General features: G+C 40.3%; 1 protein-coding gene across 3 annotated transcripts in view; it reads left to right on the forward strand.

Moving 5' to 3' along the window:
- The first annotated feature begins 9,196 nt into the window (after window positions 1-9,196).
- The window catches only part of DCBLD2 (discoidin, CUB and LCCL domain containing 2), an 80,832-nt gene continuing 64,340 nt past the window's right edge, over window positions 9,197-25,688 (forward strand). Inside the window, exons 1-2 of one of the 3 annotated variants that reach the window (XM_019756505.2) lie at window positions 9,197-9,810; window positions 24,631-24,858. In XM_019756505.2, coding sequence (XP_019612064.2) covers window positions 9,600-9,810; window positions 24,631-24,858 — 439 coding nt within the window. In that variant the 5' untranslated portion in view covers window positions 9,197-9,599. Of the gene's footprint in view, window positions 9,811-10,164; window positions 10,202-24,630; window positions 24,859-25,688 lie in introns of those variants that run through there. The other 2 variants (XM_074333018.1, XM_074333022.1) reach the window with 2 other exon arrangements.

Genomic DNA, 25,688 nt, shown 5'->3' on the forward strand with positions numbered 1-25,688 from the left:
TATATGATAGAATAGAATGCAACTCAAAATTATGAAAATGATTCCAGGACCAGGACAAATTCTTGATAGGTCAAGAAGAACTTAAATTCTCTACAAGCAGAATATGTAGACATAAAAGTTGGGAAATAACTTTCAGAAGCAAGAATATGATTACAGATGGGATTTGAGTGTAATATTTTAACATATCTTCAAACATAGCTTATTTATTTCATTTTGTTTTCCATTAGGGTACAGATGGTGTTAAAAATTTTATTCTGGGCCATGTATAATTCCTCTAAATGAGTGGCTGCCATAAGCATGCATGAATGGCTGTATGAGTTTGTTCACTTGGAGATAATGTCAATTTACTTATACACACTGTTGTAGTTATTTTTAAAACAAAATCTAGGAGCTGATTCAGCATGGCTCTTCTGGTGGGGATATCATTTTGTAGGTAATATAATTAATTGCATGCATATGTAACTATCAGCATCTAGAGTGAGTGGCTATATTTATGTTGTGATAATGAAGGACTTTCTTAATATTAGTTATTTGTCAATATGAGAATAATAGCAAATGATATAAAGACTAAAGTGAACCCTGAATTACCTTATATCTGGTAATTGATTTTTTTGGGGGGCACCACATTTGCTGTTTCAAATCAAACAGCTAAACAAATAGTTAAATTTTGTAACTAGGAGGGACCTCTGGGTGTCTTCCAAATGTGTCCTAAATAAATAGGAAATCCATGAATTTTTTGACTCAATAATTTATGTCTTTTATCAAGGCCTGTTCTTACCCTCCATTTTAGTCAAGTCAGTAGTATCAAATATACCGATTATATTCACAACAAAATGAATGTAATAGCTTCAGATCTACAAATGGGAACTAAGCATTGACTTAAAGGGATCACCAGTAAATAATGCCAGATAAGTGGTGAGAAAATAGCCCTATTTATTCAAAATTCAATGAGCACTAGGCACGTACAGTCCTTCAAGAATAATAATTAAAAAATAGCTAGGTCAGGGAAATTATATTCTTCTTTGTTTTTCTCCTAGGAGTTATTTTGGTCTGCAATCAATCCTTCAGAAAAATCTCTCACATTTTCACTTTTGTGCAGGCTTTTAACTATGAACAAAATGATAGTGTATGTCAGTCAAAGGTAAGTATTATTTTTATTGACATTAAAACCTGATTATTAATGTGGACGCTCATGGAAAGTCAGATTAATCTGAACAATACGTTATTTCCTTTTAGTCCACAATCTGTCATTTCGCAAACCACGATTAATAGAATGCCAAAAATAAAAAGATCTGTTTAAATGAAAATGTATAATATATTCTGCATCTCATTTATGTCTTATTGTGTTAAAAGGCAGGTTAATATTAGCTAGTCTGTGAATGTGATACAAAGAAGATGGTATTCTTTGTTTTAAAAACCTAAGGTATTTCTTTTAAACACTAAATTTCTAAAGGCTCGCTATAATTTAAAATATTAGTTCCTATTTTATTGACTTATTAAATTTAAAGGCTCTAAATTAACATTTAATTAAAGGATTCAAAAGGAATCATTAAAAGAAGTGATCTGCACATTTAAAAAAATCCCAATTTCTATTTCTATTCTCTTGGTTATTAAAAAATAAAAAGAACTATTGTATTATTGTTTGCTTGTTCTGGTGTAACAGAAGGCAGCTGCCTGGACGATTCCAAATCTGGGGATGGAAGCCTAGTTTCTTGTCAAGAGGATGGGAAGTGACAAGTTTACATTTCTCAAAATCTCTGGCTCTAGGAGTTTCCTGCTTTCTCTGAATTTTTGCTCTCCACTTTCATTTCACTTCTGAGGATGCTGGCCTTCCAGGTAGAATCAATTAGTTGAACACTAACCTGAGTGTTCCCCACTCCCCAAGCCCCCTCCCCCACTCCTACTTAGATGCCTGCTCTTCCCCAAAGTTTTACCCGATCAAGTCTGTGACTACAGTAAACTTAATGCAGAATTTGAGAGGAAGGCAGGGGGGAGGTTACAATATAGCCTATACAGCAAACAACTAGAATTTATTTGTTAGCGATATCTACCTATCAAAGCATCTTTGCATTCCAACCACTGGAGAATTTTCACTATTTCTCACCTCTCTTCAACTCCAGCTTCCGACCACAACTCTGGCCTGGTTTATCTCCTCTGACCTCCCCCATCTCCTTCTTGATAAGGTTACCCTCCCGCTCCAGAGCCCTGTTTGCTTCGCTTGCAAAACAGAACTGGGACTCTTCATCTAGTTCCAGTTCAGAAAGGCATTGCTGGGATCATGGGGGAGAAGCACACCCTTTAAGGCACGTGCTGGTTCAGCACAGCCAATGCTCTCCCAGAGAGGAATTCTGTTGTCGTCAGCTTCTGTCTCCTCTTCCTCCATCATTAGGTACGGATTTAGGAATTAAGGACTTAGAATTTGGCTATGAGATGAAAGGGAGCCGCAGATAATGAGAGTTTGGAAGACTTATTAAACTTGAAATCTACAGTGAGAGCCAACCATCGCCTGTTGTGGACAAAGACACTGGTAACTAGAGGTAGGAAACTTGCTGGAGGTTATACAGCACTTTCAAGTGCAAGTTGGATATAAGAGTCTGGTCTAGGGCTGTTTTCCATGATTTCATGAAACAACTCAATTTCTCAGAAGCCAAACAGCATTTGAAGTCTATATATTTAATTCTCGACAACGTTGCCAGCGTAGGTCCCACAGGAAAGAATACAGGCATATAGCAGGAGAGGCATACAGTCATTGCACGCCTAAATAATATTATTTCAGATACTCTGGTATGCTCACTATTCATTTTTTAGTTCTCTGTTAACCATTCATATATAATTAATTCTCTAATGTGTAGGCATGATGATGTCATGGAGGTCACATTTCATATTTTTACTAAAATCCTTTTCAGCCGCCATCAAAGATAAAATACCAAACTGAAGCCTTCTTGTTCTGACCCACAAGTGAGTGAATTAAATTTCTTATGTTCCTAGAAAAACCAAATGGAGGGTGGCAGAGAGCGGTAGGAAGAGAAAAAGAAATAGGATTGGAGGAAGAGACAAATGGAAAATGATCAAAGTTAGTCATGTTGCTGAAATATGCCAAGAAAAGATTTGTAATGTCATTATCCACTAGTAGAAATGAAATAACTTCTGTAATAAATTTAGGTTCCTAACATTTCTTTCTTAAATTTGCTATAACAAATAGCTAAAGAAATAGTTTATAAATGTTAAGAAAATATGAGTAACAAACTTGAGAGCTAGACTTGATGGAAATGACTAACTGAAAGAAGCTCACAAGATAAAGAGAAAAATGTATCTAAACCACTTCTGTTCGCAGAAAGGAAGAAAGTCTCCTCAGCAGATTTCAGACATTTAACAACAAACTTGGCTGTAAACATTTGTCCAAATAGTCAACAGGACAAAGAAAATGCTCCTGTGAGAACAGTAACCAGATCTTAGGGCCCTGGGCTTTGAAGTTTGAAACACTTCCCCAGAACTGCCACATTCTTCTTTCTCTCCCACCCTGTTGGAAGAACACAAAAGTAAATTCTCGTTTGTTCCCTCTTTCTGTTATCCTGCCAAAAATATACACTCACTGATAAAGCCCACCAGTGATTCATTACATACCATCATCCCAAGGTTTCCAGTATAAATGCCATATTAAATGAGCCTCTTCTGTTTTATTAATGCTTAAGAGACATTTAATAGCAATGATGGTGCCAATGATCCTTACTGTATCACCATTAAAACCCAGATGTTTCTGTATGAAGCAAAGGAACCAGCCCCGAGGTTCTTTTCCTCCACTCTCATTTCCTTATTAGTGGCTTAACTGGAATTCATTTGGAAGCAAAAATAGTGGGATGTAACCATTCTTTTCATATTTCTCTACAGGTCAATTCCATTTTCTCTATTCCTCCATTCTTTATCAATTAAGAGAAAAAGAAAGAAAATGAGAAAAAGGAAGAGAGAGAAGAGGGAAAGGGGAGAAAGTTCTGGTGAATTAAATTTAGGCTGAAAATCGATATGTTGAACGTGAACTAAACAAACATAACTATATCAAAGGTACTGGTACACATTTTAATTCCTGATATTTCATATATAATCCCATGTGTTCCTTTCCTGAAGCCCTAGTCTTCACCAGAGCCTTCATCCAAAGCATTAATTCATTTACCAGTCAATGAAGGGAGTCAAACATGGCTGCTACAAGTCCTCGCACACGTCAATGACCTCATGTGCAATGAAGACACTGCTCAGTTTGTGTTGTCTTTGTTAGTCTTGTTCCCAGGGGAACCTCTAAAGCCCATATCTTATTGAGTCTTTGTAGTAAGGAGCTGGGACCTGGGCTTACTTTGTGGAGGCACTTGAGCTTCTGGGGGCCTCTGGCTGCTATGACGATGGCTTTCTCCAGACCTATCCACTTTGGGTCCTGGTTAGAATCCCTAGTTCTGATCCAGCCCAGCCATCTGGCTCATGTGGATAAAACAGTCCTGGACAAACATTGCTCCCACAGCCTCAGAAGAGCTCAGCCTCCAAACACATCAAGTCACAGAGGCAAGAAAGACGATAGAGTTGGCTACAGCAGTGCACAGTAAGAAAGATAATATAAACTAGAATTCCACTCTATCCAGGTATTGTCCTAAAAATGAATGCCTGTTATGTTCCTTTGGTATAAGGTCTCACAAAAGAGATTTTGGGTATCTCAGAGCAGTCTTCTGTCATCGTTTTTGCAACTCAGTAAAGTGACAATGATCAGAGGTGGGGAGAGAATAGGCGCAGAAACAGCATCAACCCTTTCCCACATCTGTGCCATACCTCGTACATCCATCAGAAGGGACTCCACAGATTTCTCTAGCCAGAGTTCCATACTATGTATTTCCAAAGCAAAACCCAGGAAGCTGAAGCGTAAGAATATAGAAATTGTCTGTCGTGCGGGGCGTCCGGCGGGGTCTCTGCTCCCGCTCCCCACAAGAGAACGCAGGATATGGTGAGGCCAAAAAGAAACACCCACGGAGCCATAGGTAGGGGAGTCATACCACTATATTCTCGCTGGTGGCTGAGTTGGAGAAACAGGAAGCAGGAGCCACACTGTTTGCAACCCTCATTGCACCGCTTGCAGGCTCAGCCACCATCTTCTTGCGAGCCCCGATTTTTTGCTAGTGAAGCCACAGCAGTTATATTAATGGCCAATGGCTCACTGGTTACAGCTGACGGCCAACTAACCACAGCTGATGGCCATCCAATCACAGTTGATGGCCATTTGCTACCTGAGCCAGCACCTTTCTATGTGAGGCCGAGAGCCTGGAAACTGCACTTTGGGGCTCTGTCCCCACATTGTCAAATGGTAACCGTCACCAAGACCTTTTGACTTTACCTTTTTAAATATAACTTCAATTTGCCCCTTCTACCCTCATGCCTTTCCTGCCACTGATCTCATTTAGAACCTCTTTACCTCTCTATTATCTACTTTTAACAACCATTTAAAACACAAGACAGTGAGTAAAACAGGGATAAAAGAAAATGTAAGGGCTCCTATTTCTTGCTTTAGGCATATGTAGTCTGGATCTTTTCATGCTGTATTAACAAGAATTAGAGGGGGTGTGGGGACAGAGTCCCAGAGAGCAGTTTCCAGGCTTTAGGCATCACATGGAAAGGTGTTGGCTTGGTTATTAGATGGCCATCAGCTGTCATCGGATGGCCATCCACTGTGTCTGTGTGGCCATCAGCTGTAACCAGTTAGCCAATTAGCCAGTAATATAACTGCCATGGCTACGCTAAGGGGTTGGTTGGTTAGCAGAGAAGCGGACGTTGGATTCCAGCTCCTGCTTCCTGTGTCTCCAACCCAGCGACCAGTGAGAATATAGTGGTATGACTCCCCTATCTATGGCTCCGTGGGTGTTCCTTTTTGGCCTCACCATATCCTGCGTTCCTGTGCGGGGAGCGGGAGCTGAGACCCTGCATTACAGGGGGCTATATCCCAGGTTTTGCCTGTTTCAGAAAGGCTTCCATACCTTTGCTAGTTCACAAGTGAATTCTCTGCCTTGGTGCAGTTCTATGTAGTCAATAGGTGCCAGCCTGAAATTCATAATACCTTGCTGTGGGGACAGAGCCCCAGAAAGTAGTTTACAGGCTCTCGGCCTCACGTGGAGGAGTGCTGGCTCGGGTAGTAGATGGCCGTCAGCTGTGGCTGATTGGCCATCAGCTGTAGCCAGTTAGCCAATTAGCCGCCAATATAACTGCTGCGGCTACGGAGGAGAGGGGAGGAGAGTGAAAGAGAGTCGCCGGTGGGTTGCAGACAAAACGGACAGCAGGTCGCATGTCCAGTGAACCCAGCCTCCAGTGAGACCGTAGTGGTATGACTCCCCTACCTATGGCTCCGTGGGTGTTCCTTTTTGGCCTCACCATAACCTGCGTTCTTGTATGGGGAGCGGGAGCAGAGACCTCGCAGGGTCTCCCTTGTCATGCGGGGAAGCCTGCGGGGTCTCTGCTCCCGCTCCCCATACAAGAACGCAGGATATGGTGAGGCCAAAAAGGAACACCCACGGAGCCATAGGTAGGGGAGTCATACCACTATATTCTCTTTGGCGGCACTATACTCTCACTGGAGGCTGGATCCACACTGTCCGCAAACCGCCATCCACACTTGCCAGCCCAGCCGCCATCTTCTTGCTAGCCCCATTCTTTTCTCTCTCTCTCTTCTCTCTGCTAGCGTAGCCACGGCAGTTATATTGGCGGCTAATTGGCTAACTGGCTACAGCTGACGGCCAATCAGCCACAGCTGACGGCCATCTACTACCCGAGCCAGCACTCCTCCACGTGAGGCCGAGAGCCTGTAAACTACTTTCTGGGGCTCTGCCCCCACACCCTGCATGACAAATGGCGCAGCGAGCAGGGTCTCCCCTCACGACACTTGCTTTGTCACCACTCTGTGACCTCAGGGTCATCACTCAATGCCCTATGAAAAGAGTTGTCCAACGAATGAGTCGGGTTGTCTCAAAAAGACTATTATGAGAAATCACAGTACAGGACTGACTGCTGGCCGCATTAACACGTCATGATTGATATGCCAATATTGAACGCATTATCTTGTCTTCTACTTCCTCACCCAACCAAACCAGTTCCCCTTCTCATATTCCCTTGCTGTGTAAAAGGCACTGCCTTCTACCTAGAAACCTGAACACTTCCCTTAACTCCTCATTCCTCCCCAGATGTAATCAGTTACTACATGCCTAATATTCTTCCAGGTAGTCTTCCCTTTCCAAGCCTACTGCTACTGCAGTTCAGACTCGCCTCACTTTTTTAACTATACAAATCACTGGACCAGTCACCAGACTGCTGTACTGGCTTAGTCTTGCTCTTACTCCAGTCCATGCCTAACTCTCCTCTCTGGTTGAGTTTTCTCAAATAAAAATCTAATAATGTCACTTTTTCTTAGACCCCTTTAGTTGTTTTTCAATGTTACAAAATAAAATCCTGACTCCGAAGCCTGTCTGAGGTCTTGCCCTTACCGACTTTTCCAGACTAGTCTTCAGTTCCTCACATTAGCAATAGTTAACCACATGTAGCTCCATCAACACCAATCACCTGCTAACCAGCCTATTTTGCCTCTGCCCTGAGATAACCTTCCTTACTTTGTCCTCTTATTCAAGACAGCTGGAGTTTCATACCACAATGGGTTTCTTAAAACCCATCCATTATAGTATTGTGGCACCAGTCCATACTTCCAACATGCCACTGATAGCAAAGGATTTCTTTACATGACCACCTCTGACACAGAATGTAGGCCCCTCTGATAAAACTTCCTATATCCACTACCTACATTAGGCCTAAAGCCTAGTAGGGTTTAATAGGCATCCAATAAATACTTACTGAATAAATTTGATAGAAGGTTTTAATGCACGAGGGATCTGCAGGGGAGTTGTAAAAGATGACCTCCAAAGTCCTTTCCAATTCTCAGATTTTCATTTGAGGATATTAATCCCTTCCATGGTTTTGGATATTACATGTATTCATGACTTGCACCCATAACTTCAGGGTACTCCTCAACCTAAACTTTAGATCAAAATGTCTACCTGCCTGTTATATAGCTTCCCATATTAATTGAGTGGACATCTCAAATTCAGTATGTACTAAACTAACTCACTTTCCCACACAACCTGCTCCACCTTTCCAGTTTCCTGTATTTATTAATGACACCAACCTTCTCTTAAGAGCCCATGTGAAAAACATCCAGGATGGCACCTCTCCCCTCTCTAAAACCAATCACCTCCTAGTCTTGCGGATTCCCCTTTCCCAAAGACCAGTTCTTTTTGTCACTCCATCCCCTGACAGTCTCCATCAAATTGCTTGTGACTCTAATTAGCACTTATTTTATTCTGACTTTCATGATGTAGTTCCATCTCTGTCCCAACACTAGATCCTGGAAGATTTCTGGGTTACGGCTACAACTACAACTCATAGCTCGGGGTTTGCAGGTAGATAGCAGGTGCTCAACAACTCTTGGTAGAATGGCTGAATGAATGTTAGGATGTTAGGTTTAAATTGCTTTGGGGGCATGGATCTTGTTATATCCTTTTTGTTTGTTTGTTTCTCCTCTAATATAGTAAATATAGTGAAAGGCATTGAAAACAGGAAATACATATATTTTAACTGATCTGTTATTATAATTCGCAGTAGCTGCAACAATTGGCTGTAGTTTAAATTTGAAGACAACTGCTCTGCTATTAAAGGGGGGGGGAATGTCCTTCAGACTCAGCTCTCAGCTAAAACCATCCAGGATCCAGGTTTCCCACCCCTTCCAGTGGCCTGATGTGCGGCGGGGGAGGAGCAATGAACAAGCAGGGCCTGAGCGGCAGGGAGAGCCGGATGGGGGGAGTCCCGGAAGTCATTGACCAGAGCAAGCGGCCGCCTCAGCGGAATCAGCTTGGGTTGTGGTCCCAACAATAACAAACTCGCGGGCCGGGCGGGAGCCGCCGAGGGCCCAAGCTTGGGGGTGGAACCCGGATTGGGGGAGGCGGGTGGGACGCTTCCCAAGGCCTCAGGGGATTGGAGGAAAGAGATGAGAGGCGGTGGGGCTCGAGGAGTGGGCCGGGGAGCTAACGGGTCGACCGAGGAGAGAGCGTGTTGATTGGATGGCGCGGGGGGAGACGGACCGGAGCCGACCTCGGATTGGCCGGGTTGGCCGAGGAGGCGTGGCCAGAGCGCGCAAGAGGGAGCGCGAGGGAGCGGGAGACCGGCCTGCCTGCCAGCTAGCCGGAGCGGCGGGCGAGCGCGGCGAGCAGGGCTAGGGTTGAAGAACGCCGTGCGGGAGGCGCGTTGCCCAGCTCCGTCGCTGCCGTCTCCCGCGCCTCAAGCCCCCAGTTCCTTCCCTCCCCTCCCCTGCACTCCGCCGTGGGTCTTGGGCGGGGAGCGGAGGGAAGGGACGAAGAGGAGGAGGCGAAAGCGGAGTGAGGAGCGGAGGAGGTCCCGGCGCGGGGCGAGGCGAGGCGCGCGCTGCTTGTCTCTCTCCCGCCTCATCTGCCGCCTGCTCGCTGGGTGCGGCGGCCCCGGGGCGCGCGGGACACCCGGGGCGCCCGCACTATGCAGGCGGACTGCCGGCCGCCGCGATGGCGAGCCGGGCGGTGGTGAGAGCCGGGCGCAGCCCGCACCGTTCGCGAGTCCGGGCCGCGGCCGCCGCCCCCCCCCGGGCCGCGCTCCTCCACTCGCACTCCTGCCTCCTCCCTCCCCGCTCCAACTCCTCCTCCTCCCCTATGCCTCTGTTCCTTCTGCTCCTTCTTATCCTGCTTCTGCTGCTCGAGGACGTCGGAGCCCAGCAAGGTGAGTAGTCGCCTGGGAATGCGCGGCGCGTGGAGCCCCATGGGCGGCCGGGGCGCGAGGAGAGCCTCGGAGGTGCCAGGTCTGCAGGCCATTAGGGGAATAATCTGCAGATGCGCGGGGGAGACGCGGTGCGCTTCGGTGGGTGGGCAGACCTGGCTGGGCGCGCACAACGTGGAGTAGCAAAGGTGGGATCAGCCTGTTGGCGCGGCTTTACCTTTTTGGCAAGACCATTCATTTTTCTGAAAAGAGGGAAGTGAGACCCTGCTATGAAGTCTTCTGTTTTGGTACTGGATTCTTCTGGGGATAGTCTTTGGGAGGAAAAAGAGAAGTTTTGGAGATGTGAACCTTAAAGTTGAGCTAAAGGGATGGATGGACAGAGTAGAAAGGCAAGGTAATTAAATAGCATCTTAAACCTATTAAGGGCAAGTGTTTATGATTATCTTTTGTGAAAGTGCTCAGGTTCAAAAGCGAATGAAATATATTCTGGTTATCTTTGAGTCTTGGATTCAGAACGTGTCATTTACAGTCCCTACCTATTAGGATGGTGGCCGAGATTGCCCAGATCAGACACTGGGTCTGACCCAGTGCAGCTATGTTGCCTAAATGGAGCGTTGCGTGTTAAAAGTGTAAGGCCCTTCCAGGAAGGGGCAAAACTTGTTTTCTATCTGCAGTTCTTGAAAAACCTATACCAGAAGCAAGCGAAACTGTTTATTGACTAATCGCCATGATGGATAGAGAATGTAGAACTGATTTTTTTTCCACCCTTTTAGTACTGTTTTCAGGCAGCGAACCGCAATTTTTGAAGCAGTCTGCGGTTATTGAACACATTTCCCATTGCATTTCCCATTTTATTGCAGTGAAAAGGATAAGGATTGAACTGTTTCTTATTGCTGGGAAGATTTCTTTTTTAACTGATCTCCACGTTTAAGTCCAGCTTAATGTTGCTCTCATGTGGTTTTTCTGTAAAGTATGGCATCGTGGCCATAAGCCTGACGTTATGAAGATGCTGAAACTTTGACAGGCATGTGGAATTATAATCTAACTATAAGGAAAGAATGTATTTGGTAAACTGACCTCTTTTAGATCTAAGCACATTTCTACACATGTAGATGCATTCAGGTCTTAGTTAGATAATCTTAAATGAGTTTTTTAAACATCAGCAGTTAATAATTGAGTGTGAAATCCTTCCCTAGGTTGAAGTTTTAGAGCCTATGCTTATATTTCCCTCCTGGTAGGAAAAAAAAAAAAGGCTTCTGTATGGCTAAGACTTATTGGGGCTTACTTTGTGGCAGGCACAGTACCAAGTAGTTTACAATGTGTTAAAATCAATCCTCACCACAACCATTTGATATAGGTGTTGTTATCCCATTCCAAACATAAGAAACTGAGACCAAAAAAAAAAATAAGGTACCTTGATACAGAAAGAAATATAATTACATAATCACAATAATCTGTTTTGCTTATTTCTAGTGCTGAAAGTGTTTATATCATGTTTTTTTTTTTAATCTTTGAACAATATAGAATCAGTCTCCCCACCATGAGATGATTGCCTTGTTTTTAGAATTTCTCAAGCCTGATCTAATTAAGCATGTAGCATTACCTTTTTTAAAGATATCATTTCAGTTTTCATCAGAACATTTTAACAAATAAGTTTGTCTTACACAGCGTCATCTTATATAAACACCAATGTAGACTAGCACAGATAGTCTTCTTCTTCTAAGGTGATTGGGTAGTAAGTCATTTAATTTCTTCATACCTCAGTTTTCTACATCAGTGATACAAGAATAGATACCTAGTGCATAACTTAAATTATGATGCACAGGAATTTTGCAAAGGGGAAAGCTTAATATAGCTGTCACTGATGATCATTGTTAATCTTGCACTTAACTAAATTATCTGATAAAGTAAGGACCAGTTAGGTGTATATCACAAAACATTCAGGAATTGTGTATGATTTCAACCCCCTGATTTTTTAAAAATTATATTTTCTTACCCAAAGGACCCGAATGCAGTCTGTGGTGGAATTGCTTTTAAGTCAGTCTTCCTAGTAATATGTGCTTCAGGGTCCACCGGTGTTTCCTCACATAACCTGAAAAGAAGTATAATTTCAAAATGAGAAGCACTGCTTTAAAACATCTATAGAATCTTTAATAATGGGAATGTCTAAATGTTGTAAAGTTATAAGCTGGAGTTTTTCCTTTACAGGAAGTATTAGGAAAAAGACTAAAAGGAAATAGTAAAATAATACCAGTTGTCTTTTGCTGGTAGAGTTGTAATTTCTTCTTTATGCTTTTCTAAATTCTCTGCAATTTACATACAGTCAGAATAAATAATAAACTGCAGAAATGTTTTGTGATAGATTTTTTTTTTTCTCAGCCAGCCTGGGTAGAAATAAATCTAATATATATGTTGATTTAGAACAATGCTTCAGATTTTTGTTTTTTTTTAGTTTTTCAAACATCATTTTGAAATAGTAGGAGATATCACCCTCATTTCAATTAATACCATATATAGCTATTCCTCAACAGGTTTTCTGCTGTAGAGTGATTTTTCTTTTTGTTTGGCTCAGAATAAAATTTATCATTGGTCTGAAAACTTGTCAACCTTTCACAGCAGAGATGTATTTTAACCAATCTCTTGTCATTAATATATTTATAAATAGATTCTGTTTATTCACGTCTATTTTACTATTATGGTTTTAGATATGGCTTATATTTGTATATTTTTGAGTTGTAATTTGATATTAAGTTCATCTTTAAAATATTTTTCTTTATTGAAGGCATTTTTTTCCTGTAAAATGTGCATCTTTCTAAAAAACTTAAATAGGTGAAAATTCCGTTGATTGCATATTAGCTACTGTAATAAATTTATTTAATAGGAATTTGAGGGTCTCCAATAAATGAATTTATGTCTCCAGTTTACATTATGACTAGGAATTTGTGTCACCTCATCTTAGGAGACCAGCTTCCTCATTTGTATCATGGAGGGCTTGCTACCTTCTGGGTTAGAATATATTTGAGTGTGGAGTGAATTTTACAATCCATTAGGACTGACATGTTTATGATTATTAATATGAAATGTTTGTGAAGGTATTGATTTTTGTTTGCTAATTTAATAAACCTAAGAAACCAATCAGGTTCTTTTGTAAAAAGAGTTCAGTTTCACAATGATATTTGGAACTAATTGTGGGGGGAAATTATACTCTGTCAAGTAATGCCTTTATTTGCTAGTGATGCAGGGAAATGTTTTTTGAACAATATTTATGAATTATCAGAATTGAAGAGCACATCTCTCTTTTCAAAGAACGTGTAATTACTTCTAGGATTAACATTAGGTTAATTGAGAATTTTCTATTGCCTTTACTGGTGCGATGATAAAACATTAGAAGTCTTACATGGAGTTTTGTTCAGAGGCAAAAATCAAAGCATCCTTTTTCTGTTGTATTTCTGATTAATTTTGCACAACAGAAATTAGAAATATTGCACATATTCCACATATGCTAATGATCAGATTAAAATCCACATTTTTAAAACTTATAAATGAAAAATTAACTATAATTACAGGTTAATGATTTTTAGGTAATTTCCTAATGTCACAAGCAAAGAGGAAACATTATTTCCCTTTAGTTAATAATTCTGTTTGAACATATGAGCTTCATTCTAGAAGATCAACTTAAAAAAAAAAATCTTAAAATAGTAAAATTGGTATAAGTACCAGCATTAGAATTAATTGACAAATGAATTAATTAATTTCTAGAAAAAAGTAATGGGATTATAGTATAAAGAGGAAAAGCTAGATTTACATAGAGGTAGATTTTCAGTTTAGGACTACATATATTTAATAAAATAAACATGGGGTGTGAAAGCTCAGGTGGTAATATTGGGCATTAATTGAATGCATACAGACAGATAATTTCTATTTCCACTTCTTGATTAGTTGGAATGATGACTTAAAGTTAGGATGATTAGGAAAAGCTTAATAGAGATAGTGATATTTGCTAAGTGTGATTGTTGAAGTATAAAGTGACACAACTTGGCAATTTTTCTTGTGTGCCTCATGAATTTGGTTCATTTTAGAACAACCTTATGGCCTTAGCACTTTATTTTTAAAATATTGTACAGATAACAGTGATTGTTACTCAAAACCAAAAATTTAAATGATAATTATCCACAGTTCTAGCCCTAATCTATCAATCTATAATTTCTACGTTCCTTTTGAATCCATATTCACACACCTACATGATCTTACATGGCTGTAATTTTACTACTCTTCTGTTTTATAGGCTAACACATAAGCATACTTATAAAATACAAGAAGACAAACATTTCAAAATGGAAAAGTTCTTCAAAAACGTTCATTATTTATGATTACTATAATGTTCAGAACTGATATAACATTAGGTTCTTTCCATTGGATTAATGTCCTTATTCCATTGGATTACTTTCTTCAGCATAGGAGCAAGTGGTTGTAGGTGGTTGAGCTTTAATGGATTGCTAGATTTCTAGTCCACAGGGATGGCAGACATTTGAAGAGTGAAGATCAGCACAGCAAGGAAAGCATGGGAGTGTAGAAACGTGCCCTGTGGCGTTGAGCTGCAAGCCTCTGGGCGTGGCCCCCTGCTTTCTCCTGGAGCCCCAGCCCTGCGCCCCTGCCCAATAACTGGAGAAATGTTTGTGGGCCATGGTTTTGCACACTGGGGCGCCACTGTCTTGGAGCTAAATTAATACTACCCGTGTGACTAGCAGCCCCTCTCTCACTTGTAAGGTGCAATCCAAACCCCTTTGCATATTATGCATGTAACTGTTTCACAGTCTGGTCCCTCCCTTCCTCTCTGACTTATTAATCTCATGTTAGCACCCCTCATGCTTTATAGTTTAGGTGTAAGACAGAGTGACTTTTCATTCTAACATATCATTTTATGCTTTTTTGTCTTGTTCTGTATACTGAACTCTATAAATGCCATTTTCTCAACTTGGAATGCCCTTACTTTTCTTTCCCTGTCTGCTTTGTAAACTCCTAATCATCCTTCAGAGCCCTTTTGTGGGGGTCTCATCCGCACTGTGAAGAGTTTTCTAACCATCACCACACACTCATCTCCAGACAGTACTTTCCAGTTATTTCTGTTCACTCATTAATCACACTGTATTTTAAATATTTGTTACCGGTGGAAAGTTTTCATTCATTTTCTTATTTTTGATGTTTATCATGATGTCTGTCATTCAAAAAATGTGAGTTGTGAGCCCTTTTCTAGAGTGAATCTGCTGCCCCAAACACGATTGGTGTTAGTCGCCAGGCACCTACCTACGTGTTCTCCACGCTGTTGTCCTTTGTGTAATCTCGACAGTCGTGGGTCCAAAAGCCTGGGCTTCTCAGTCCCATGCTAGTAGAGCCCTCTCTTGAACCTACTTGCTCAGAGCCTGACGTCCTGCTCGGTGTTTCCCAGCCGCTCTCTTCCCAGAAGCTAGACCCCTCTGCTGCACTTGATTCCTCATCAAGTAAAGGAATCCTTCATCTGGAACTCTGAGCATAGCCATGGCCGCTGCTTAGAAAACACTACTGTGCCCACCTGTCGCATGGATCGTCTTTAAAAACACTGACAGCCTAAATCAGTGTCAGCAGGTTGGGTGTACTCCTTTGCGCTCTCTTTCAGATTCTGATTTGAATAGCCATCTCCGCCATTATAAAAGTCTCCTAGTTTTGGTTCTAACGACTGCCTGCCTCCTTTTTAGTCGCCAGCTGAAATTCCTGGAGAGCACTCAGATAACTTCAGTAACCTTGTGACCTAGGGAAATAATGAGAAACAAAGGCTGTAAAAGTCAGTGGGAACATTATTGTGAAGGACTTTCCATCGAGGGGCAGACAGAGGATTTGTCCCTGAGATTAGGCCTGGCATCCACCTTAGCTTTCTCCACCTTTACCCAATCCTTTTATCCATCATCTCAGTGATGCTCTTCCTCTGGTCCTTGGCAGGTGCCACACTTGGGCTCATGCCAAGCCCCGCTGTCTGCTCTGTCTGGTTCTGGATAGTTTAAGATGACGTGCAAGTCCAGTGGCCGCTGTGATTAGGTCTACATAAATGAGGGCTACACATCAAATCTCCAATGGGAATCACTGCTCGGTGGACACGTTGTGACTGTCCCACTTTGTATAACTGCTCTGCTCCTCATCCCTGCACAGTGTAATTTTGCCTCCTGCCTGACCGGAATTTCCTTCCTGAAACTCGCTCTCGCACTCTGTCCAGAGCACTGCTTCGTCAGGGAATATCAGTTGTTTTAGTATCAGCTTCTGTGGTGCTTCTTCCTCTGTGCCTGGAAATATACTCAAAACACCACTGGCTTTTATACATCTCTCTTTTCAGCTGTTTGCTTGCCAGGTACCTTGTATCTCTGCTTTTTCCAGTGAAAACTTTCTAAAAAGTACACTACATTTGTGCTGTACACTTCTTAGTGTTTGGCACACAGATATTTGTTAAGGGATGATTTTCTTTTTAACCCTGCAGTCTAGCTTCTGCTGTACTGAAACTGTCATGTAAACTGTCAGATTTTTGTTTTGTTTTGGCTTGTTTTTGTTTGTTTTACTCTCCAAAACCTGAGACTTAGTCTGTCTTCACTATTTTTTACTCTGGTGGACTTGAATGAAAGTATGGAGACTTTGGAGGCAGACGTACCTGGATTTAAATACTAACCGTGTTGACTTTGGGGTCCGTTTCCCACTCTCACTGTTTTAAAATATATAACTCATCTTTCTAGAATGTATGAGGGCTGGGATCAGATCTGTTTGGATAGCTGGTAAAATTTTGTTCCATGAGTGAATCGATATTGTGTTCCTCTTTTTTCCTAATCTGCTGTTAAAATCGCCATCTTCACATGTTTGCTTTCTACTTAGAGCCAAAGCCTTCCCATCCTTCTGCCCCTATCCCTGTCCCAGTTATTGTTTAGGGAAGTCCCACCTCTAGCTCAGTGAAAGGGGTCAGAGCATGCAGTAGAGAAAGGTGACAGCAAGGTGTGATTGTTCACGTGAGGTGTCTTTACCAGGCCTCCTCCGACCCGCCCAGACTTTAATGCTGGTTTTGCTCCCTCCTTTTGGCCTCCACTTCCTCTCACCAACTTCTGTTGATGTTTCAACTTTCTTTGATCTGCACCCTCTCAGATCATTTTCAGGGTGGTGGTTTATCTCTTTCCTTCTGGCATGCCCTTCTTTCTAGTTAACTCTTTGGATCCTAGAAACTGACTTTATAGGTCTGGATATGAGATAGATATTCTGTGGCAGGGGTGGAGGAAGAGTGTTTTAGTTCAGACCCTTGAGGTCATAGGGAACAGAAGTCCAAGTTTGCTTACAGTAAAAGGGAAATGTATTAAGATTCTGAGATAACTTGTGGAATCTTGGGAGGAGCCGAACCAACCTAAGCCGAGGAGAAAGCAGGAATGCAGCTGGGCTTCAAGCGCCGAGGACTCAGCTTAATTTTTGTCTCTTGATTTAGTTGGACTTTGAGTGGAAGACGGAATCATGGCTGTTGGCAACCCTTAAGGCTGGTAGCTTCAACACGGGAGAGACTCGGGGATTTTCCCAAATGTACAAGGTTCGGAAACTGGAGGGGACGGTGAGTTGGCCTCCCTCTGGCCCAGTGTGAATCAGTACCCACTCTTGGACCTGTCAACTAACAAAGGAGCATGAGGTCATATAAAAATGGTTGGAAAGTGCAGGGCAGTTCCCAGAAGGATAAGGAAGGTACTAGAGAGAGGCATCATCTTCAAGGAGAAAGAGTGTCCATATTTATAGAGTCTCCACTATATTTTACGTAAGTTCTTAACAAACCCCTCACAAGTAGCTAGGGAGATAGGTGATGGTGTCCCCGTGTACAGGTGAGGTTAAGTGCCCAGTGTTTCAAAAGTTAGCATGGCTAGATTAAATCCAAGTCTCTCTGACTCCAGTGCCTGTGGACCTTCTACTAAATCCCCTGCCTAGTGAGTACCTACTGCTGGCTTGATTGGGTTTATCATTTTCTAAATTCAACAGTGTGAGTGAAGAGCCTATTATGCCCTATTTCTATGTGTATGCCTGCCTAACAGAGTTCTGCAGCTTGGTATGGTAACCTTACATGAAAACGAATAATTAAGTATATTGAGTACAGTAAAGAGATTTTGATATGAAAATGGAGAAAAAGGCCAGGACTTTCAGAATGTTTCACAAAGGAGGTAACATTGAGTTGGTGCTTGCTAGGTGGGTAAGAAGAGGAAGGACGTGCAGTGGCTCAGAGGAGAATGGGGAACGCGCGGGGAGTCACCCAGATGCCACCGCTGGAGCAGAGACGTCATGGGAGAACTCAGGAGATGAGACGAGAGGAATCAGGGAGATCATAGCGGACTTTGTATCCTTCCTGAAGAATTTGAGTTTTATTATATCATCAGTGGAAAATAGTGGAAGGCTTTTGGAATAAGGGACCTACATGACCCAGCTGGTGTTTAAGAAACACTTGCCGGAGTGTGAACCACAGGTTTGAGGAAGGAAAGATGAAGTGGGAGACCTGTTAGAGAACTATTGCAAGGACCTACAATTGTTTAGATGGACTGAATTTAGAGATACAGAGGAGACAAAGTATAAAACTTAAGGACTAATTAACTTTGAGAGAGTGAAGGTTAGCTAATGCTTATTTTTCTCCCTTTCTGGAATCCTCTTCTCCCTGCTCTCCACCTCCCTCATCCACCAGGATTTCTGTCTAGTTAACTGCTATTTATCACAAACACACCATAGACTACCATTCCTTCTGCATAGTACTCCTCATCCATGAAATTCCTTGCTATCTCTGCCTTACTATATTGTAAACTGTAAGCACAGTTTGCCTTCTCTGCCATTTTTACTGTTGTCTGTAGCACCTACTACCGTGCCTGGCAGCTGGAAGATGTTCATTGAATATTTGGGACATACTGAGTTTGAAATGCTGTGGAACTTATTAGCAGACGTGCTGAATATGTAAGTAGGTGATGGCTTTAAGGATCAGCAGAAAGGTTGGAGACCTTGGAATTTTCTCCATTTCAGGGGTAGTTGAAATCCTGGGAGTAGATGAGATTGCTCAGGTAGAATCCAAGAGTGGGGAAAGCAGTCTGCAGAACAGCGAGAATGCCAGATAAGTTGCAGTTAGATAGTTAAAAGAAGAGCTAAGATGGGGAAGGAGAGGTTTAAGAAGGAAGGAAGGAAGGTGGGAGGGCAGGAAGAGCCAGTAATGCCAGATACTGTAGAAAGGTCACAAATAAGGATGGAAAAGTATCCACTGGCTTTTGTTTTGGCAGCTCCAAAACTGGCTGCTTCAGTGAATAGTTTGCTTCGAGAGGGGGGTCTTCATTTCCTAGGGCTGATAACAAATAACCATAAACTTACATGGCTTAAAACAGCAATTTATTGTCTCATAGTTCTGGAGGCTCGAATTCTAAACTTCAGCAGGGTAGCGCTCTCGCTCGCTCTTGCTCTCCAAAGACTCGAGGTGAGGGTCCTTTACTCTTCCTAGCTTCTGGTGGCTGTAGTCTTTGGCATTCCTTTGCATCTCTCCACTCTTCCTCTATAGTTGCATGGTATTCTCCCTGCATCTGTATGTGTCCACATTTCCTCTTATAAGAGGAAACCAGTCATGGAATTAGGATCTACCCTAATCCAATATGGCCTCATCTTAACCTGATTACATTTGCAAAGACCTTGTTTCCAAATAAGATTACATTCACAAGTATCAGAAATTAGGACTTGAACATATCTTTGGGAGACATAATTCAACCTGTAACAGTCTGGAAGCTGAATTTCAGTTCGTAGAGGTTAGAGTGGGAAGCAAAGAAGTAAGATATTAAGTATAGAGAACTGAAGAAATCTGTTTGTAAAAGAAAGGAACAGTGAGAAAGAAGATGGCAGGCGTCGGCAGGCGTCGGGACACTGGGTGGAAAGAAGGTTTTGCTTACTGTTATGCTCCGAGTAGAGTATATGCTTGGTGGGGGTTGAAGAGGATTTATACATCTCACCTCCCTTCGTGTAATTCAATTTTTTAAATTATCACACATGCAAAGATGAATTTGGGCTTTATAAAGAGTGAAGCTGGGAGCTATTTCCTTTCCTAAAATACATCCAGTGACCCGCTAGGCTCTCAATGCATATCCATCTCATCCAATATTAAAAAACAAACAAACAAACAAACAAAAATTAAAGTAGTACCTTGAACTGTGTATTTGAGATTTATAGTGAGGCGGCTTTAAAAATTTTATAGTAATATGACTGATAGGGTACTTCTGGACTAAAACTTTGCAGTGCTAAATAATACATTAAAAAAATCTTCATTGTAGCCAAATGAAGTAAGATTATTAGTTAGGACTTGCAGGTTACTTTTTTGAACACTTTTATATTCTCTAAATGCCTTTTCTTTAGTTGACTGTAAGATCTCACAAATGTATTATAAGATGTGACAGACATGACACTTATTTAGAGGAAGTATACTCAGATTCACCGGTTCACAATGGTAAATTATTGAAAGTTCCTTGGAAAAGTATAAACCTTTCATAGCTTATAATGACTGTAATAAATGTTACATTGCTCCACAGTTTGGGCATTTTGTGTTTTCTGTTTTTAAAGAAAATATTTTTAAAAATTGCAGTGTTCATATTAATATAATTCAATGATGAAGGCAATTTATATTATTTATTAGTGGTAATATGACTAAACTACGAGAGTGGCTGAAGGGTCACATGAAATCAGTATCACAAGAACATATTTATAAAAACAAAAAAACTCCACTTGATTTGAAGTTTAGAGCAGCCTAAAATAACATTTGTTCTTGATTGTATTAATTCAGTGTTATTTAAATATGTTTAATGATCCCTCTCTTTTCTCTAGGGATAAGCAGTTAAAAAAAAAATTTCAGTTATTTTCTTGGAGCAATATCAAAATTTGTATCTGGCTTAACACATCTGACCTTACACTCTTCAGAGGAAGTGAACACATGTTCTATGAGTAATCCCCTAGATAAATCTGCAGCCAAACAGCGGAGCAGTAAGATCAAATTCCAGTATTTTTTCTCCACTGAAATAAAATTCGAAAATTACATTATCAGGCTTCTACCCTTTATGGTCGGTTATGGGCTGGTGGGGACCATCTAGGAGAGGAGTAGGAGGAATTGACAGTGATGGTGGTCATGATGGAGTCAGAGAGAGTTGGTGATACTGGAATTGTAGATGAGAGTGTATGGATTGCTCCCTATGATACCCATTTTGAAAATTATGTTTTCAATAGTAGTTATGCGCCTTTTGTCAATTCTGCCTTATGAAAATGAGTAATAGACGGTGATGCAGGCTGGCCACAGATCATTATTCTTTCCAGTGTATGTAACAAGGTTAAGCAGAAAATTTGGGGAATATTATTTCTGACCCTCTTTTTAACTCTTTTTCCCTTAAGAGCTCTTGACCCAGAAAAAGGACTTTTTTTCCTTTAACTTGAAAAATAAAGCATTCTATTTACTTGTTTTAAAATTTTGCAAATGGGAACATAAAACTCTTTTAGTGTAATTGCTGGCCTTTCAGGGAAAACTATTCCCAGGGTTGTACCCGTAGCGAATAGCACAGCGTTAACCGTTTGGGCTGAATGGAACCTAGCCAAGAGCTAACCCAGATCTTCTGTCTGAGGTAGTGTGTAGCCTTTGCCCTCAGTCAGCGCTTCTCAACCTCGGTGCTACTGACATGGAGGATGGATCAGTCCTGTGCTTTGTAAGGTATTTTAATAACATTCCTGGCCTCTACCCACTAGATGCCAGTAGCACCCCACCCCCTCCGGTTGTGATGACCAAAAATGTCTCGAGACATTACCAAGCGGGAGGTAAAATAATTTCTGTGGGAGCCTTCCCACTACCCCAGTTGAGAACCATTGCTCTACGTGTATTAGATTTGTTGATAAAGAATATTTTCCAGATTTTAATTTTACTTTAAAATGTTTTGTCATGTTTTAAGTATTTTGGTGTAGAATAGGCTTTACTTTTAAGAACTGTAATAATGAACTGGGAGCACATGTTCTAATTTGGGGGTAAAAGTGACGACGTGGTCTTTGATATGAAAATTCAACTTTATGACCTTTGGATTCCCAGTACAGTGTTTCTCAGACTGCAGATGGGGAGGGACCTTTTAGTGAGTCAGAAACACACATGCAAGAGTGTATAGGGTCACAGTGTAGAATGTATTTCTTACTTTGGAATAACAAAGCACAATTGAAAACTACCTGCTGGCCTAGTGAATATGCATAAGCCCAGCGATCCCTTTCGAACTGGAATATTCTAAACATAAACTTCATAGCAGTAGGTGTTGGCAAGGCCAGCTAAACTATTTAGTTAGGTTAAACTTATCAAATAATCCTTGAAATGCGAAACATTCAAACTTGTTCATTGCAGTAGATTTGAGACTTTTTAAACTTTGGTTTCTGGTGCGTATCATCTTGTTTTCGAGAGGAGGAAGCTCTGACCTCCATCACATATTTTAGAACATTCTTGGCACGTTACTTTGTGGACTGTTCGTGACCGCCCCCTACACAAGATACTGAAAAAAGACAGTTCCATTTTAATTGTTTTCTTCATCGACATGCACACAGAAGTCCTGTTTTTTTATCAGTTGGTATTTATTGTGTTAAATTTGTAGAAAATTATGCTTTATGGAAGAAAGGGCAAGAAACGTTTTGTGTATTTATTGAGACCTTAACAAATATAAACATAAAGACATCTAAAAACCTGCTTGTACTCTTTCTGTAAGGTTCATTTGAAAATCATAACCTTAAGTTAAATTATAGCTTGTGGGGAATACGTTAAATGCAACAATCTGCCATCACTAAGTTGTGAATTCAGCTGTTAATAGGAAATTCTTGGCTTTCTGAAATCTATCAACACTTCTGATCCCTAAAAATCTGCCTTAGTTTCTATTTACTAAAGAAAATGCATTTGTAGTTTGAGTTATTTTGTTTATTCAGTGGCTACGTTTAAAATATTGAAACACTTCCAGAAACCAGGTTTTTATCTTTTCAATAGCAAGAAAACATTTCAGATTTGAGTCATAATGTTAGAAACTCTGTCTTAGGATAGTTGTTTTTTTCCTCTAAGGAAAATGTTAATGATCAAAAGTTATTTATATAACAATTCATTTATTTTCACAGTGCAGGTTTTTATATCTCTGTGTTTTCTATTTAGATACTATCCAATAGAGATATTCAAGGTATTTTCATGGTAGTTTCAGGGAAAATTTGTGGTTATTCTTTTTTCCTCTGAGTTGTATCACATTCTAAGGTTTATATTTGCAAAAGATCAGTGGGTGTATCACAGAAGAACTCACATGTTCGAAGTGCTCTTACATATTATTATGTTACTGAGCTGCTATGAAAGCAGGTATAGAAGATAGGTAGAGTTTAGCATTGATTCAAAGCTTTAATGAGAGGTTGGTTTAGGGAGCCAGATTGCTAGCTAGTACTGACCTTTAGAAGTCGACTAAGTAACTGCTAGTTTGGATTTGAGAATAAAATTTCTTTATCAGCTAAGGATATGAAGTAGTGTCCTCAGGAACCTAGATACAGAGTTGTTCCTTCATTAAAGTTAGTTTTGAGACTAGTTAGAAATTATTTTTTCATAGATTAATATACAGCTTCCTTATTCATTCCATTAATAAACATTTATTTTGCAACTACTACTTGCTACATACTATGTTCTTATTCATAGGCCTTTAAAAGCTTTATTCTAATCAATGATATCAGCACTACATTGTTCTTTAATAAATTATTCAAGATAATAGAACATTCCATTATAGTCAGCTGTACCCATATTGAGGTGTAAAAACCCAGCAGTGTCACTTTCAATAGTTTTTTTTGTGTGTAAGTACTGAACTATTCCAAAAGGTGATTATTAATAGCTCTTTTGAAGGAGAAAATACTATCATTTTAAAAGGATGTATTCATCTTCCGGTTAGAAAGAGACTTATTTGAATCGCATCATTAAGGAATGCGAAATGGTGCAGTTGCATTAGCATCTGAGACTTCTTCAGCATTACATTCCTCCTGCTCAGTAAAATAACTTTTATTTTTGCAAACAATATTTTAAATTGCCTGAGTTACTAAAGAAATTTCTGGAGCAAATAATGAAGCTACCAAAATACGAAAATCATTTTTCTTAATCTTTAATAAGCCATTCAACTGTTACTTTTTTCTTATTCTATAGAGAAAAAATGAGGCTTTTGGAGAGGGATTACTAAAAAGTCAATTCAGTAGGATATAAAATTAAAGTTCATTAAATATTTATTTAATATTACTTCATTAAATGTATGCCTTAAAAAGAATGCCTTGCAGCGTGTAATATGGTCACTAATTTAGTAAAAAGTAGTTTTAGAAATCATTTCAGCTTCTCAGATTTTAGAAGGGATTTGTAATATTTGTAAATAAATAGATGAAGCTGATCACATGTTTTATAGTTTATGTTTAAACAATTACTGTTAATTGATAACTCTTTTAAAGATGGGATTTATGACATGTATATATATTTATTGCCAAGTTATGTTTACTTCTATTCCAATTCAGATTGGCAAGTTCTTTGAATTTAGAAATTATAAAGGTAATCATTGATGATTTTGACCTATCTTAGCTTCTCTTGGCTCCTGTGTGGAGGTATACTAAGAACTGTGTCATCTGTCTTTTTGTGTGTATGTCCGGAAAAGTGTTGGTGGTATAAAATATCTGGTATCATCTGTATTTTTAAATCATCACAAAAAATCCTGATTACTTATCAGTGAAAGACATAAGAATAATTTATTGTTCTTTGTAACTTTTTTAAAGGTGATGGATGTGGACACACTGTCCTGGGCCCTGAAAGTGGAACCCTTACATCCATAAACTACCCACAGACCTATCCCAACAGCACCGTCTGCGAATGGGAGATCCGTGTGAAACTGGGAGAGAGAGTGCGCATCAAATTTGGTGACTTTGACATTGAAGATTCTGATTCTTGTCATTTTAATTACTTGAGAATTTATAATGGAATTGGAGTTAGCAGAACTGAAATAGGTAGGAAATTTTCTTATAAATTTATATGTAATACATCATTACCTCGAGTTAAAACAAAAGCAATTTTTGATGCTTAACGTTGTTTAACTGCTGCATAGGATGTTATGTGGGAAGTTATTGAAAATGTGGAAATCTCACATTTGAATCTTCTTTGGGAAAGAGAAGATTCTTGTCCGTTTATTTATTTTTCTAATCAGCCTGTGTTTGGTACCTTTGCAACAAGATGCTACTGTGCTACTCTAAGGAAGAGGAAGTTATCTCATTTGTTTGTTTTTCTTTGATCATTTTATTTGCAGTTGAAGAATACAAGTATAATTCAGGTTTAGGAGGCAGTATATCATGGTGATTAGGGCATGGGTTTTGCATCCAAACTTCGTGGTATTAAATCCTAACTCTGCTGTTAGTTGCTGTGTGACTTTGGGCAAGTTACCTGACCTCTCTGTTTCCTCACTTTAAAATAGGAAATGGACTGGTACATGTAAAGTGCTTAGAAAAATACCTGACACATAATCTATGCTTTGTAAATATTAGCTGCTATTGTTGTTATTCTAAGTCCTCAGTTATGGCTGCATATTAGAATCCCCTTGAAAGACTTGCAAATCATACTATATACCTGGTCTCCATCTTAGACCAGTTGAATCAGAATTGATTGGGTGGGACCCATGCCTCAGTATTCTAAATGCTTAAGAGAAAGGTACGGATCTCCAAGCCAAACGTTCTCAACTTGACTGCAAAGTATAATCTACCTTGTAGTCAAGTTGAAAACGTTTGGCTTGGAGATCAGTACCTTTCTCTTAAGAAAGGTGGAAAATTTGTAAGGCTGTTTTGGT

Source organism: Rhinolophus sinicus, linkage group LG01, assembly GCF_036562045.2.
Source record: "Rhinolophus sinicus isolate RSC01 linkage group LG01, ASM3656204v1, whole genome shotgun sequence".
NCBI classification, from domain to species: domain Eukaryota; kingdom Metazoa; phylum Chordata; class Mammalia; order Chiroptera; family Rhinolophidae; genus Rhinolophus; species Rhinolophus sinicus.